The following is a 17,501-nucleotide window of genomic DNA, read 5'->3' as shown; positions in this document are numbered from 1 at the left end:
CATTTGCTCGTAATTCATAGTAAAATATTTTTGCTGCCAAAATTGTTTAAAAGCAGCTCCCTGCTTTGGGTTTTTGTGTAAAGGTGGAATTTATATTTGTCATTCTCTTCACATTTGTAATATTTGCTCTATGAGCACAGAACTGACTGACTGATGACTGTTTAATGTCGTTAATTATGTAGAGTTAACCCTCGGGTCTTTAAAAATGTCAGCATGTTTCATCTTTGTCTTCAGCCCAAATGAATTTTAATTCACTGTTAAGATATTTAGATTTTCCAGATAATTAAAACTCCCTGAAAAATTGTTTGCAGGTGACATGCCAAAGATGTTCTGAGTTGCAACTGGAAACCAACAAATGACAGCTGTATCTAGAAAATACAACATTTTCTGGTGGGGTCAGCTTAGTAAATGAGGGATGTAAAGGTAGGGAGGGGAGAGATCAGAGAGCCTGGGTGAGGAACCAAATCTGTTTAGGTTTTCTATGCCAGGCCTTTGGTCAACTCAGCACCTGCAGTTCTTGGTTGTGCTCGGCCCTGCTCTTCATTTGCAGCTCTGCTCCCATCCCATCTCATTGCCTGAGTGCTTCCGTGTTGGCAGCTGCTTTGCTTTGGGTTGTTCTGGGGGGGGGTGGGGGTTGAGTTGTGGTTTGAAACATCATTTTTACTTTCTTAAAACAACTCCAGGGTTTTCAGTTTTGGCAGATGATTAGCTTTGTCTCTGCAGGGGACCTGTCATCAGTTACCACTGGGGAATGTTAAGAATTGATTTAACTCAGCCCATGAGCATTAGGAAATGACATATTGGTGACAGCCTCCCCAGCAGTTGGTGTTGCAAATAGTTTAGCTGTGAGCGTAGACTCGTAATTGTTGCTAGGTACTTTCCTGCCGGAGGAAGCAAGGGCATCCCCAAATGAGTTACAGGGGAGACACACGGGAAGGGGTGGAGAGGGGTCTGTGGTGCTCATTGAAAACAAACGAACAAAAAAAAAAAAAAAAACAACCCAACAATATCTTTTCTAACTATAGTTAAATATACAAGGTTGCTCTTCAAACACCTAGCTCCCGTCTCTTCCTCCCACCCATCACTTCACATACGCTCTGGCTGCTCACTTGAAACAAAAGGTAGAGGAATCAGGCAACTTCTTGTGCATGTGACAAAAGAAATGAGCCTTCACAAAGCTTTTGGAAAAGAACTGTGTTGCTGGGTGGTGTTTTTCAGGGCTGGGGGAGAGCCTGCCTCCAGCCCTCTGGACAGGTGGTGGTGAGCAGGTGTTTCCAAAGTCCTTTGGCTCTGCCAGCTGCAATAACAAAGCCATTCTCTTTTTGTTTGTGTGTTTTGTTTTTTTTTTTTTTCTTTTGCCAAGGGGAAAGGATTCATCTTATTGATGCTTTGCCACTTTCTCGGTAGGGAGACGGGCCCGCTCTGTTGCAGGGGGAGTTTAGGAAACTGGCGTGGATTTGAAGGAGAGAGCAGTGCTTCAACCTGGCCTCCCACGACTGTGCTCCAGTATGTTCTGCCCCAGGTGGAGCTCCTACCCGAGGCTCGCTGCAAACCCAGCTGAGCTGCTGAAATCCCTTTGTATTTCCTCGAGCAGAGGTAGGGTCAGCAGTCCACTTCTAATCTTTACCATATAAAAATTCGGAAGAATAAAGTTTTGTATGGCTTCCAGTGCAAGGCAAGACATTTATCAGCCCATAAGGGCTCCGTTTGTGGGTGGCTAGTTCTGTACTCTCTCCACTAATTCTCCACTCTTCCCCGTTCAAGAAACAAAATGAGCCCATGGCTGAAGAAAACGGTGTCGTGATTTTTCTTCTTGAAGGGGCCATGGTGGCTGTGTGACAAAACAGGCTGAATATGGGTTGTTTATCTTTTTTTCCTTTTTAAATCGTATCAACATGGTGGCAACCCCATAAATGTATTTTAAAGGCTCTGAGGAGTACAGCCACTTAAATGCTTTCAACAGGTCAATATTAATGTGGTTTTTTGAAATTTGATAGTACAGAATTACATCAGGGTGTATGCTCTGGGAGGGGGTTGACTGCTTTAAAAATTGAGCTATGCTATTTTTGTGCTCATCTGTATGAGTTGGCAATTTTCATGCAAATTATGGATTCTTAAAATAACATATAAAGGAAATGTTGAGTTTCCTTCAGCGGAGAGTCTTTGTCTTGAAGACAAAGCTTGGTTTTAGTGTGTTTTTTGTATAGCAGATTAAATTGTATTTTAGCAGCCTAACACTTCTTGTGTAGCCCGAGATGATTACTTGTGGATCCACTCAAACGAGGATCCACGCTGCACTCCACATGCTTCCCATGTGAAGAGCAGACCCAGTTTAAACCTTTGTCAGGAGTCGTGGTGCTCACCGGTTGCCTTGAGCACAAGTTGAAGGTGCTCGATCGCCAGTGCGAAGCTGCAGCACCCCAGTTTCAATCCATGCGGATGAATTTCACTTTATTCTTTGCTCCAGCGGCCCCGAAGGGGTGGGGAAAGGAGCGCAGGGATCACACCGACACCCAAATGCACCCAGCGGCCCGAATACAAACCAACGGTGCCGTCTTAAAACTGTCCAAACAGAGCGACGCAATTCCAGCCGTGTCAATATTTTTCTTCTCTTAAAAAACACCCGGGGGGGGGGGGGGGGCGTGGTGCGTGTGTGTGTTGGATCTCCCCGAGCTAGTCGAGGTGTTTATACTGAGTCGGATTTTTGATTGCAGCAAGAGCGGTCGCTGCCGGGGGGGTAGGGACACGGATGCCCACCCGCTCCCGGTGGTGCTGAATCACGGGTGGGGGGGGGGTGGGTGTAAAAAGGGGAGGGGGGGGGCGGTGCCCACCCCGCCCCGGCTGCTCACGTCACTTGTTATGTCTCCGCCGGCGGCCGCGGCTCCGCCGGGGCGGGGACAGCGGCGGGAGGGAGGCGGGGGGGCCACGGCCCCGCGGTGCTGACAGCACCCCCCCCCACCCCCCCCCCTCCCGTTCCCCGCCCCGGTTCCCTTTTCCTTCCTTCCCCTCCCTTCCGTCCCCTCCCCGCCCCGCGGCAGCGCGATCTCCGGCGCGGATCTCCGCGGGCAGCCCCCCCCCCCCCCGTTCCCCTCCCTTTTCCCCCCCCCCCCCCACCCTTCCTCCGGCGGGAAGATGTGGGTGAAGCTGTGCTGTTTGCTGCTTTACTTCCTGGCTCTCTTCGTCCTGGCCAGGGTGTTCGAGGCCGTGGCGTGGTACGAGAGCGGTTTCCTCGCCACGCAGCTGGTGGACCCGGTGGCGTTGAGCTTCAGGAAGCTGCGGACCATCCTGGAGTGCCGGGGGCTGGGGCACTCGGGGCTGCCCGAGAAAAAAGATGTGCGGGAGCTGGTGGAGAAGTCAGGTACGAGGAGCTCCCCCGTCTCCCACGCGTGGGAAGGGGGGGGTGGGGGGGTGGGGTTCGGTCCCCAGCGACCCACGCGTGAGGAGAGAGGTCGGTCCCCTGCCACCCACGCGTGGGGAAGGCGATCCCCGGTGACCCCCCTCGGGGGCTCCTGGCGCCCTTGGGATGGAGACACTGCCCCCCACCCAGCGCTTTCTCAGGGTGAATTTGGGGACCCAGCTGCTTCCCCCCCCCCCCCCCCCCCCCCCCCCCCCAAGGACCGAGACGCCGGAGCGGTTAAATGGAGGAAGGCAAGGGATGGTGACGTTAAAAACCTCGGCGGCATTTTAAGCCCAAATCGGCTGCGTGGAGGGAAGGCCTTCGTTAGACGGGTCACCGAGAAAAACGGTTCTTAAAGCTGAGTTACACCGGGTTGGTGCGGGCGGTTGGGGTCTGGGTGGCGAGGTGGTGGTCGCACAGATGAGAGCGAATGTTGCCTGTCGTGAGAAACGAGGAGGAAAAAAACAGATATAGGCAGTGGGTTACTATTTACAGCTGGGGCCAGCTTTTTTCCATGTATTCCTCTCTGCTCATTTACTGATTTTATTACAGGTATTGCTATCAAGATGGGTACTGAGCAAAGCTGTGATTTTAAGGCTGAGGAGCAGAAGGGATGGGTGCTGAGGGATGCGGTGGTTTTATAGAAAAAGAGCAGAAGTAGATCCTATGTACCAAAAATGGCTTGGAAAAAAGGCTAGAAAGGCATTTTGGAAGTAGGGAAACCGAGGTCAAAAAGGTGGACTTTTGAGAGGTGGTGGATAGTGAAGGGTGAAGAGCAGAGGCGATGTAAGGAGTGGCAGAAGTGTCTTGAAAGTAAGGATGCTAGCCTGGAGTAGTCGGAGGGAGCTGGCCCCAAGGACTGGGAGATGGGGCTGATGTAATAGCTGTAGTGCCAGCCAAGCAGGAAAATGTGAGTAGCTGCTTTTAAATCAATGATCAAAGGGCAACTGATCCAGGAGAGAGAGAAATCCCAGTGACTGGGATAAGCGGTGAGGGGCTCAAATGTCCAGACAGGAAAAAAAAAAAATTATTTGGATGAAAGTAGTGAGTGCCATAGCCTTAAAAATGCTAACTGCTTTAAATAATTTATATTAATGCTGGGCATTTAAATCTAATTTGCTTTTATTGTTCATTGTTTATTTATGTTGTTTATTCTCTTTGCTGCTCCAACGGTAAAAAGCATTAGGTGATTTCGCTTTTGTTTCCAATCACTTTCACTCCTTGACTGTCAGGTACTTCCATGATGTCATGATGTTTGGGTTGCAAATGCTGCAGGGAAGTGTTTAACTCCAAACAAACTGTATTAACCGACTTCTTCAAATGTCATGGAAACACTTCTCATACCAACAGACTTCACAGCATTTTTCTGTAGTTTTTTTTTTTTTTCTTCCCTAAATTCTGTGAATACTTTTGGAAACCCTTCAAGGGTTTCAGCTGTTACACTTTTATATTTTGAAGAAAACAGCCTTTTTGGACAGGAATTCATGTCTTCAAGCTTAATAGATTAGTTACTAGAATGCTAGTTGTGATTAACAGTGTTTGTAATGATTGTGAAACAGAGCATGAGAAGGAAATGGGATTACAAAGGAAGCACTATCAGGTGATTTTACTGTGAGCTCTTTACCATGCTAGGGTTGGAGTTCACGAGAACTTTTTCCAACTGTGCAAACAGAAGCCAACCGTTAAATTATTCTACCTGAGATTTTTCCTTGCAATGAGACAATCAACACCTTTTTTTGGTATAAAATTATTGACTGAAAATTTGGAAGTCTGTTTGAATTATCAGTGATAAAAAGCTGGTTGCTGCAAAATTGCTATCATATGAAATGAAAGCAAAGATACGTCAATTAAAATTGCTCTCAACCACTGAATATTGTTATTTGCAGAGTGAGGCTTGTAAGATGTTAGTTTATTCTTTTGTCTGCTCAGGAGCATGTGCGGTACAGTGTTCATGTCTTCTGTGGTCTGACAGCTGAAGTAAAATTATTCGGTCATGTCACTATAGATAGAATTATAGTAACTTTAAAATTTAGCTGCATTTGTACTGAAAAGGTTCTTTCAGCAACCACATAAAATATAGCTTACTAAATTGTTGCTAGAATTTATGAAATGATCTTTCTCAAGTACCATTTTAACTGAATTTCTACAATTGTCTCTCTTTCAGGAGACCTCATGGAAGGAGAGCTTTATTCTGCTCTCAAGGAGGAAGAGGCCTCTGAATCAGTTTCCAGTACAAACTTCAGTGGTGAAATGCACTTCTATGAGCTTGTAGAAGACACAAAAGATGGGATCTGGCTGGTACAGGTATAGAAATTTGATCATTTATTTTTATGTATTTATCCCATCCAGAATGTGTTTCAAAGGAGGAGTTTATGAGGGTAGTTAACTTGTAGTAAAAGTATGTAACAGAGAGATGGTGGCAAAGATAAACTACATCAGGGAGATCATAAGGAATAAATCTGTTCAGAAAAACAAGAAAGGCTGGAAGTGACAGAGTTCCTGTACAGACAAGGAGAAAAAAAAAAAAAAAAAAAAACAACTTGTTATTTTGTGGATTGCTTTTTGAAAACCAGGTACTTTTAGAAACAGAAAACAAGCAAAGCAGCACACACCTACGTGCACAGACTATGCAAGTACTTGGCCCTGGTATTGTAAGAGCTTGTGTAATGTGTGAAGTAGGTTCATTAAGTGTAGATGCTCCCAGCTGGCACAGGGGAGGTGCTTCTGGTGTTGCTCTTCCTTTTGGTTACATTACAGGCTCAGACCCAACCAGTTTAAGTTTCTGTTTATCCTAAGGGGCTTAGAGCGCTTTTAAAACCTCTGTTGCCTCTTCACAAAGGCAAGCTGTAAGTGTGCTACTTCCCAGGGAAGCAGCCTGCTTCTGTAACATATTCCAGTAGCTTAAAGTTAATCTTCCCCCAAACCTTGTGGGCCTACTGATTTTAGAGTGTGCTTCCCCAGGGCTGCATGGGAATAAGAGAATGTTTAGGAAAAGAGAGGCAGACTTTTGCAAATAGGATTCTGAAATAATTTATCGTCACTCTTGAGAATATAAGTAATACAGACTAAAATGTAAAAATGCTTTTCTGCATCAACTTCTCTATTGATAGGAGGGGTTTTTTTAAGGCATAAGTTCCCTGCTAATAGGCACATCAGGCAATCAAAATTCTCCACCAGACAATTAATCGTTCTGCTGACAGCTTTCCTGCCTGGTTTGTCTGGTCTCTTCACGTCATGTTTCCTATTTAAATAGTTTATCAAGATTTAATGACTTCCTTTTGTTAGACCTGCACTGTCACCACATCAGATCTCATCCTAAAATACACAATGAGAGGACAGATCACCTTTAGAGTCGAAATGGCATTTGTGTTTTGGGAAAAACATATTTGGAGTTTATGGAATATAAGTTTCAGGTTTAAATCATACAGAAGGGCATTCTTCAAGCAGAGAGTGTTGAAAGGAAGTTTACACATCTCCAAGCTACTTGACAAATACAAGCGTGAATATGCTATGAAAAACCTTCCCTCCTCCCCATGCAGCTCAAAGGAGTAAAATATGGTAGTTCTCTGTTGTCTGTTGCTTGCAGAATTTTAATCGTAATATATTTTCAGCTAGCTTCGTAATAGCAGATCAGATAGCCTGTGTTTTGATATCTCTAGTGTGATGAATGTTGTCATCATTTTGGGAATATTTGCACAGCTATTCAGTTGGTCACAATAGCTGTGGCAAAAAAAAAATATAGTGGAATTTACTGAGTAATTTACTTGCTGAACACTGTTTATCTGTTTTTGCACAATAAAAACCACTAGACATGTCAAATTTCTTTATTTCAGTTACGCCTTTTGAGTTTTCATCACTTTGAATTTTCATTTCCTCCCTTCCCCACTGTAACCCCAGTCTGGTTGACTCCTGGGCTGGATTCTTCATGTCCTTTCACAGGTTTTCCCATGCTCTTTTCTTAGACCTCATCCTTCCAAAGCTTCTTTTTATCATCACTTCTCTGTTCAAATTCTTGATTACCCTCCCTTTGCCCATTTTCCCCTACCATTAGGCATCCTGTGGAAACTTTACAGCTAATTAATCACTTGATGCTTAGGCAGCGGACACTATGCAAGTGAGGATGCGTCATGGATGGGTTTGGTGACCGCAGACAAGGTCGGAGCATTCCTCTGCTCTGTTGTTGCTGCTGGCTGGGAAGCAGAAAGGATCTCCAGATCCTTTTCAGGATCCTGACCCTGAATCTGTCAGCGAGGGCTGCTGGAAAGCAGTAGAGGGAGAGGAACAGCTCTGGCTCGGCTAGCATAGCGGCTGTTTGTTGGGTTGAAGACTTTCTGATGATGTATGGGAGAACGGGGACTCTGAAGATTATTTTTATTTTCTAATTCATGTAAATGGAATTTCTGGGCTGGTAATGTGGTAGCCATCACTGTCTGCAGAGAATCAAAGGAAAAAGAGGAAACAAGTATTATTTCTTGGTATGTTTGACACAAATTCAGATGTGAATTTATCATTTAGAGCCAGCAAGATTAATTCCTTGAAGAAAGTCGAAGTACATACATAAGGAAACGGCGTTCTGTGGTTTGGTTTCTTTATTTTCTGGAAATCCACATGCAAAGCATCCATGTTCCATGGTGATTTGTTTACCAGTGTAGCTGTTGGCAGGTGCTCTCTGCTCCTATGTGGAGCTTCCATAGAGCACAGACAGCAGCATGTTCTTTCTCCTGTTAGCTCATGATCTCATCACCTTTCCTTTTATGCCTTTCTTCTTTCTTGCCAGCTGCTCTTGTGCACTTCTTTGGCTGGCAAGGAGGATGAGTGGTAGTTTATAGAGCTGCTTCTTTTGTTGGTAGAGGAGTAACATATAACGTTCTCACTTTTCCATACTCTGCTATGGCTCATGCTCTCCGCTTAGTCTCTAGAAGCCTGTCATATCCAACAGTATTATACTCATTATGAATTTTTAAAATCATACAGTGAATGATCTACAGATAAAAATCCTCTTTGAATAAAGTTAAAATCTATGTTAATGTATATTTTTATTTTAAAAGTCTCTACTGTAACATAGCGGTAGAGAGAAGTAATGGGAACTTTCTTCCTGGCATTGAAGCAGGAGGATAAACATTTTGCTTGTGTCTGGTAGGTGTGCAAGGGACATTATTAGGGATATAAAATGTTGCAGTTTATTCTGCATCGCAGCTTTTTGTTCAACTGATGTAGTCGCAGAGCAAGGGATGTGCCTGCAGGATTTTGGTGGTCGTTCAGTCTTTCTTTTGCTTACATGTAGGCTGGGTAATTTTCATATTTGCCTTTTTAATTTTGCTAGGTGATCTGTTGTTCTTGCTGCAAGGAAATTAAATGGAAACACTCAATGCTTTTAAAATGCATTGTTTAGTATTTGTATCTTTTCCAGTAGCCCTTCAGGTTCATTTACTATAGGATACCCAATTTTAACTTTCAGTATCCTTCTTGAGAGTGTTGATACCCAGTCAAGAGTGCAGAATACTGTCAGCTTGAATGTAATAGTTCTCATATGGCCTGCATATCCATGTTAATTCATTATAAAAGCTCATTTATTCTCAACCTCTGACTTAACTGACAGCTTAACTGAGCTATTCAGATTGGTGCATAGATCACCCCACCTCCCTTAAGAAATTACATGTGATTTTGAGGTGGTTAATTTTTGCATGCTATGATGGATGTGGTCTTGTGTCTTTGCCTATTTTGATCTTATTTCTCACGGTCTCTTTCTCAAACAAGAAAAGCAAAAAATCTCCAGATACCTTTAATTTGTATGGATGGATTCTGAACCAGTTGTGAATTCTTAGAAAAGAGCGACACTGCAGAAATTCAGTTTCATCAGCACAATGCCAACTAATACAGCGTGAGATGTCTCAGAATTAATAAAAGTACAGTCAGTCATGTAGACACTTACTGACATTATCTGGAACAAGTGGGCTTTTTTCCATGCTTCTAATAATTAACTTGCCAGTCCATTTAAAATTAATTGTATTTCTAAATGAGAATTGTCCAAATATTTTTCCTTCTGTTTTATCTATGGGTGGATAGTTTGCAACATAGCTGTTGGATATAAAAGGTTCAAAACAGGTCACAGTAACAAGATTTGTCTCGGTAAGTTTTGGTCTCAATAAGTGTATAAAAGCATGTAAGCAGCTTAATTAATAGACCAGGGGTTTTGAACCTTTGTATCTTTGTGGATCCCTAAAAATCTTCCAGCAAGTGCAGGGACTCATTGCAGTAATATCAGGCTTTCTTTGCTCATTTACCCTCTGCAGGCACTGTGTAGGAGTTCGTGGACATCCAGGGGTCCAGATATCTCAAACTGGAAACTGCCGAACCAGCCTGACGATTCTTGCATACATACAATCTCATTAAATAAATAAGTTCATTAAATAAGTTAGAAATCAGTTTTGCCTTTGGCAAAATCATGCCGTTTTTTTCCAGTCGAATGTCTGTATTCCTTCATGGGGAGACTGACTTTCTGAGGCTGGGTGAGGACTGATCGCTCCTGAGAACTTTCTGTATGTGCGTGTGTGCGGGAGGAAATGGTGTCATATATTTAATAGGTTTTGTTCGACCTGATGGTTTAAAGCCTGTCACAGTGCCCTAGTGCCCAGAGTTGATGAGCACTTGGAGTTGTTGTCTTTGTGGCTAAGCTATAAAACCAGGTTGTGACTATTCGTGTGTATTCAAAATTGTGTGCTCTTGGTATGAGCAGGTGTGCCTGACACCTGGTATCCTGGCTAAATTCCAGCTTACATAATGCCGAGCTTCCCTTGGCACTTTCATTTGGATGCAGCTTTCTCTTCCTTTCATGGCACATACTCCTAATCCATAAAGTCTGAGAGATACTGCCAATGTGAATGTTTTTCCATCACAAAAAAATATATATAAAAAACCCACATGTGCATTGCTTAGCTTGGAGCTTCTGCTGTATTGTGATGAGCTCACAATTCTGCCTTTCTGCTTTGATTTCTTTTTTTAGTGTTGTTCCCCTCTCTGGCGCAATGTATCAAACACAAATGGAGTGACTCTTAATCAAACTAACCAGGCACAAAGGCTGTCGAATGTGCAGAGTAGACGATTCATCGGGATGTTTTTCCCTTTAGTGTTACTGAGATTACTTTAAGTTCCTGAGGCCGTTAGAACCAGTAATAACTAGTTTTAAGGGCTGATTTTAAAATGTCCTCTTCAAAAAAGCTGTGTGTCAAGGGTGGTCAGGTTCTGTGGGAAGTTATCCTTGCTGTGGTCTGCAAAGGACTCAGGTTGCTCTGAGCTGTTGGAGTGGAAACAACTTAAGAGTGTTTTTGTTCCAGACAGTATACCTGGTCTCGTGCACAGTACGTTGTAGGGATTATTCCCTATTAAAAAAATACCAGTTAATCCTATTTTAGTATCTTAACTATCAGGATATGTATAAGATCTTTACTCCTTCATGCTGTAATTCTTACGCATCAAATGTTTGGTACGTTAATTTCCTCTGTATGCCTTAGCTATAGGAGAAAACAGAGAAAATAAGTGAAGGAGCTAGAATTGGTTAAAATAATGAGAGCTGATATACCATGAAGTGTTTGTTCTGCATTTGTCTGAGTCATTCTCATGCCTTGTGATATTTAAACGATTTTAGTTGTAAGTGAGCTTTAGAACTTACTGAGACCAAATCTTGTTACCGTGAACTGTTTTGAAGTCTCTGCACACACGTCTAAGAGAGATTGAACAAGATCTGACTTAAATGCACAGAAAATAGGAGAATGCTCAAGTGGGGCTACTATCATGTTGTGCTCAAGTGCTGCAGGGGTACCAGAAGAGGAGTCTGTCTTTGCATATTGCATTGATACACCAAGCTCTTTAACATCAGCATTGTTCTCTTAGTATATTTTTCAATGTATGTTTCATAAAATAATTTTTTTAAAATATCCTTAATGACAACTGAAAATTAAGGAGCAACTACATTGATGACAGTTATGAAGTAATTATTACAATATCAGTGCATCTACCTGAGACACTTTTGTTTTGGTTTAAGTGAGAGAGGCAAAGTGTCTTGCTGATGTGCTATTTTTTCCAAGTGTTTATATCTTTCTGTCTCCAGGGTATTTGCTCTTAAAGCCTGTTTTCTTCTTTACTGTCGTAACTGTGGCTATTTGAACATATAAATAAAAATTATTCTATTAATTACATTCTTGATTGGGCTCTTTTGGGACAGCTCTGTCTAATTCAAAGTCAGAAGAGGTCTTCCAATGCAAAAGCTACCTATTCAAATGCCTGTTGAAATCATCAGGATTTCAGTATTATATGACCCTAGGTGAATTATATTTTTATTTTGTTTTCTGTGGTATCTGGAAGCCACCTTCTTTAGGTATGAATGGAAACTAAACAAGAAAAGTCAATCAGAACATGTAGAAATAAAGGAGATTTCCAAATGCCTGTCTTTCCATTTTTACTTTGCACATCTTGGTGGCATAATTTCCTTGCAGTAGTTCAGTCACTGGTCGAGTATCTCCTGACTTTTTGGGATATGGTGTGGTCCTCCCAAATTCACAGATGGAATATGAAGAAACTTGTGTCTAAGACTTCAGAGGAAGTTTGTGGATGGATGCTCAGTGAAGCCTTGACCTTCTCTTCAGCATCTTCTTCCACTAAAGAAGCCAGTAATTCATATAAAGAGATGGTAATTCGGACTCTTTGCAGTCAGAGCCAGTCCTCTGACCTGGGTTAGGTATAGATTAGGGAGTAGACCTGTTTCATAATGTGGGATTGTTAAACAGCAGGGTTACTTTGATCCTATTGGATTCTCTTAGCCCATTAAGATGACTAATGGATTAATCTAATTATCTTGATTGTCTTATTTGTTGCTCTGATATATGATATTTTACAGATTGTGAACATAGCTTATAATAAGAAAAGCTTAAAAGGTTTGTGTCCCTCTAAATGTGGTGTTTGTTTCCCAGCTATGCTAACAGATCTCATAAAAAAATACCTTCTCCCATGAGCTTTGTCTTTATTTCTTTAAAATGAAATAGAGCATATGACTGAAAGGGACCTTCTTGATGAGTTAATCTCTCTGTTAGACTGTGGAATATGTGTTTATAAAATATCTTGCTGTTTCAAATGGTAAACTGACTGAGTGTAATACTCCTGTTGACTGTTCTCTTCTTGGAAATGTCTATCTGACTTCTGGCTTGAGTGTATTCATAGCTAATTTGTTCCTATTGCACTTAAATTGACATTGCCCTTTAGTTTCACTGACTCCTGATGTCTCCTCCACTACTCCCAGTATGTTAGGTCAATCAGCCAGTTTGTTTTGTCAGGTATGTTGTATCCTGGGCTTTGCTTTTTTCACAGCCAGTTAATACTGATGGCTGGTAGTTCTTTTTGGATCAAACTAATAGACACAAGCTTTTCCTCCCATCGCTGTTTCTAACTGATGAACTCCCTGAGTGTCCCGTTCATTATTGAATTCAATTTAATTTCTGACACTCTGCATTACGAGATTTGTGAGGCTCTTCCTGCATGGCATTATAATCTTCTTTTGTACATGGACTTGTTTCCCAATTTTATGTCATCTACAAATGGCTTTGGGAGACTTCAGCTTTCCGCAGAAAGGGCATTAATAGGAATATATGCTCAACTGAGATCTAAGGTAAATCTATTAAGTAGTCTGCTAGCACCTTTCTGGCATTTTGATGTTTTCTCGCCTTAGCCAATTTCTTACTTGCTTTAAAACTTTTTTTTTTTTTTTACTCACTGTAAAAGCTTATCTCCAGTTCTCATTAAAATTTTCTATGTGACACAATACATGATACTCTGCTGAACTATAGAAAGGGTACTACATTCCCTTTCTCTTGAAACTCAGTTATTTTCCTTCAGGAAAAGATGGATTTTTAACTCTCAACCAGGAATGATGCATCTTTAGTGCTAGAAAGGGGTGAAAAATTAACTGTCGCTGCACCGTTAAAATTTGTTCTACAGTTTTGCATACTGATGAGATCAAACTGGTGGGATAATTTTTTCATTTGCTCTTAAATATAGTTACTAACTTGTTATTCTCCTGTCAAAATGTAAATTAGTCTGACAGGGGTTTTATAAGAAATCTTCACAGGTTCATCTGATTTTGTGTGCTCATTGTATTACAGTTCTGGGAGGGAGATTACCTGCTTACTCTGATTTAAGTGCGTTAAGTTATTTGAGTTTTGTTTCCATCTTCAGGTGATACAGTCTCTTGCCATAAACTTGCTAACCTGTCCATGGCCAGCCATCTCCTCTTTATTGAAAACTGAGTCACAGCATTAATTTAATTTTAAAAAGAAAATTATCTTACACTTCTATGCTATCATCATTGTATGATGATCCCGCTGCTTTTCCCCCTGTTCTATTCTTATACATATGACTGGAAAAGTCTTACTCATATGACTTTTGATTCAGCTTGTAATATTAGTTGTATAGTCTTAACTTGAACTGCTCATTTTTCCTTACTTTTTTTGATTTCTTGCGTATCTTTGCTAGCTCTTCTTTTGACCCTTTTTAATTCCTTGTAGATTCTTACACTACTTCTAACATCTTTTTGGAAGTGCTTGCTAGGAAGAAGTGCAGGACTTGACAACTTTTTCCCCCTTTCTTGAAATATAAAATCCTGATAGCTTTATCACCTTGGACTTGAAGAACTTCCAGGTCTTTTCCCCATTCAAATTCCTAGTCTCCTTAGTCACAGGTTTTTAAGCTAAATCTTAGTTTATAAAAACTCCCACATCTTAAATAAAATCCATTGCAAGTGTTTTCAAGTTATCTTTAATTTAAACTGAATTACACTGTGATTGCTTAACCTGCAGTATTTTCTCAGGCTCCCTCATCCACAGAGATTATGACTACTTTCCAAAATACAAACCCTTGCCTCTGTGTGGTGAACTCCCAATGTTGTAAGTGCGCCTTGTCTGTAAGGAGCAGCTGTTTTTTGGTTTTGTTTTGCTTTGTTTTTTTCCATAATGACATAAAAAAGCATGAGCCCAAGGAATTTTACAAAGCTTCAGTGTGCAAAGCCATAGTAGGGTTCTCTAAGGGTTCTCTAGTTACAAGATAGAAACTGCTAGTTGTGTCACTGCCCTTCAGCATAAATAATTTTCTCCAAGAGGAAAGACTTTTTTCATAGGAAGAGAATTAAACCGGTGTTAAAAAATCCACTAGTACAAACAGCCAGATGACAGTAAAACATACTGGTGACCGTATGTGCAACAAATCTACTTCTCTTGAAGCTTAAAGTGAGTATTGTAGTATCAGACAGAAGAAACAGCTGAGCAGGATTGGTCCTCTTGCACATAGCGTTAGCATACTCTTAATAACTGTGCTAGGCTTTTTCAGAACATGAACACAGAATTTTGGAAGAAACCGATCTCTCAGTAGTTGTACCAAAGAGTAATCCAGTTATCACCATTTTACTTTGATGCTTACTAATAAAACAGTGACTCTTTACTGTGTTGGATGCATTTATCATGCCGTAGTAGCTCTAAGGATATACTGGCATTAAAGGTGTCTTCAGGAGTGTGGTCTCTCTTAGCTGAAGTACATGAGAGGAAGAAGTTTAAAATATCCAAAGTAATTGCTTCAGTTACATTGGGTGATGTACAGAAGCTTCAATAATACAACAGATTTCCCCAGCTGGTTGTCTCGGTACTTGAAGGTTACATTTAGCTCATCAAAAAGGCTTTTCTGTGTGATATGTGTGTTTTGAGAACAAATTGAAGGATTCTTACCTAGATGTTCACCTCTGGTTTTATTTAAACATCTTGGGCTCAGTGGAATGGGAGTGTAATCTGTAACTTCAGTTTAACTTTGTTTCCCTGTGTAGAATGTTCTTAGTGAATTCTCTTATTTTAAGTTTCTGAGAGGATGCTACTTATCACAAAGCAGGTGATTTTTTTTTGACTCTCAAAGGCCAGACACACTTCCCAGGTTGTCTCAGCCTCTACAGAGAGAACTGTTAATTATGGTGACAACTGAACTTCCAGAGGAAAGCTGACATTTGAGGTTATTAAGTTAGAAGATTACTGGGAGAAGTTTAAACAAATACCTAACAAATAAAAAAACAAATACCTAACAAATGGGAGTTTCAAAACTTAATTTAAAAATATATTTTAAGTGGCTGCCAGTAAGCTTGCAGAAGCATGTGAGGCACTTCTAAAATAGAAACTGTGACGGCTCATGGAATAATGCGTGATCAGTCATGTCATTCAAAATTACCTTTAACTGCAGACAGGCAAGTTTTTCTTCTCCACTCCCCCCCCACTTTCCCAGTTATAAGTCAGAGGATGAAAGCTTATTCTTTGTCATTTGTGTCTGCAGAAGCTTATGTCTAGGCAACCTGAAGTACTACTTTAACATCCTAGGTTAGAACAAATTAGACTTTGGGATATCACAGTGAATTATTATCCTGAAATGGCAGATGGGACATTGGAGTTGGTGGAACAGTCACGCAAAGTTACAGAGTGAGTCACTGGCAAAGCTGGAAGGAGTCAAGGTTTTTAGGCATTATCTTAGAGTTTAATCACTGGTCTCCACCACTTAGAAATGGTTGTTGGCAGGCTAATCCAGTACCAGGTATATACGTTCCAACTCATTTTACTTGCTCTGAGACAACATCTCTTTGGTATGTTGTAACTTTTCATGGAGAATTGTAATAAAATAATGATCTTTTTTTTACTGCAAAAAAGAGGATCTTGATGCACCCTCTCCCTTTCTCCCATATCATGAACTGGTTAATGATAGTTTTGTTATTTTCCCAATGTTTTTGTTAACTACCACTATAGTGTATCTTAACAGGTACTTAGAATGGTGATGCACTTTTGTCTTTCTGAATGAACTATATTTCTGTCTTACAGCTTCATTCTCCAAAGACATTTATTGTGAATACCGGTAGTATATAATTTATGTTCTAAGAGAAGGGGAAAACGGTATCAAGGGAGTCTAGATCTCTGTTTTCATGAAACTTGCTCTTTATTTCAGGAAGCAAACTTACTGGGATACTAAATTATTATTTTCTTTTGGCAACAGGTCATAGCAAATGACAGAAGCCCACTGGTGGGTAAAGTCCACTGGGAGAAAATGGTGAAGAAAGTATCAAGATTTGGCATACGTACTGGCACTTTTAACTGTTCCAGTGACCCCAGGTATATTCTTAAAGGATTATCTAAATCCCAGCAGTATCTTAAGGCTCACTTGTGTTCTGGCAGCAGAGCTTGCTCTGTTGTAAAAGTAGCTGTGACAGAAGGTGGCTTTATTCATGGTTTTTATCTCTACTGAAGTCTGTTCAGAATTCTCTATTATGTTATTTATCAGCATCATAAACACAGATCTGCAGCTTCCTAAAGCATCATGTGGGAAATACATGATTAGACTATGCAGAGCATAATACAGCAATGGAAGGGAATGAATAGAAGAGTTTGGCCTTACAGTTTGTGCATCCATGGACAAGAACTGTGCTTGCTTAAGACAAAACTGAATATATATAGCCCATGTAAGAAAACTGTATCAGTTGTAGAGTTGTGTTGTCATCTGGAAAGGAGGAACACAAGTTAGCATGAACCTTGCAAACAGTGCCTGCTTCTCAGGATTACTGACAAATCCTGTTCCTTGACAAATGTGTATATATAAACTTGCACACGCCCTTTGACAACATACAGTGTGCTATGCAAGATTCACTGTTGTTTGTGTGTGATTTCAAACAAGAAGAGCCGAGCCAAAGCAGCTGTTAATAATTCTGTGCTGCTGTAAAAATAATTTTTTTTTCTAACATTTTGTTAGAAGCTTTGTCTAGACTTCTAGTGGCATGTATGGATATACATGTCTTACACAGCTTAAGTCCTAAATGTTTACAGAAATCTCAAGAGCTGATCGTAAGAGAAAATTCTTAGACTTTGCAGTGCTTATGCAAAATGATCTCGTATAATCAAAACACTGGTATTTGAACCTCTTAAAATCTTGGCAGTACTTCTCTTTGCATAGTTCCTAAGGAGTCTTAATGTTATGATCAAATATTATGTTTTGAATGAACTAATTTTTTCCTAATACAAGAACTTCTATTGAGGAAACCCTTGTG

The 17,501-nt window shown here is 41.0% G+C and overlaps 1 protein-coding gene across 2 annotated transcripts in view; it reads left to right on the top strand.

The window, feature by feature from the left end:
- Positions 1-2,910: 2,910 nt before the first annotated feature.
- The window catches only part of LOC104364992 (charged multivesicular body protein 3), a 36,274-nt gene continuing 21,683 nt past the window's right edge, over positions 2,911-17,501 (top strand). The window contains exons 1-3 of one of the 2 annotated variants that reach the window (XM_042808193.1): positions 2,911-3,358; positions 5,562-5,701; positions 16,457-16,572. In XM_042808193.1, the coding sequence (XP_042664127.1) occupies positions 3,133-3,358; positions 5,562-5,701; positions 16,457-16,572 (482 nt within the window). In that variant the 5' untranslated portion in view covers positions 2,911-3,132. The remainder of the gene's footprint in view (positions 3,359-5,561; positions 5,702-16,456; positions 16,573-17,501) is intronic. The other variant, XM_032987380.2, reaches the window with a different exon arrangement.

The sequence above is a fragment of the Tyto alba genome, unplaced genomic scaffold (assembly GCF_018691265.1).
Source record: "Tyto alba isolate M040663 unplaced genomic scaffold, T.alba_DEE_v4.0 Super-Scaffold_6, whole genome shotgun sequence".
Classification (NCBI taxonomy): Eukaryota; Metazoa; Chordata; class Aves; order Strigiformes; family Tytonidae; genus Tyto; species Tyto alba.
Note: the sequence above shows the minus strand (reverse complement) of the source record. Positions and strands in the feature narration are given on the sequence as shown.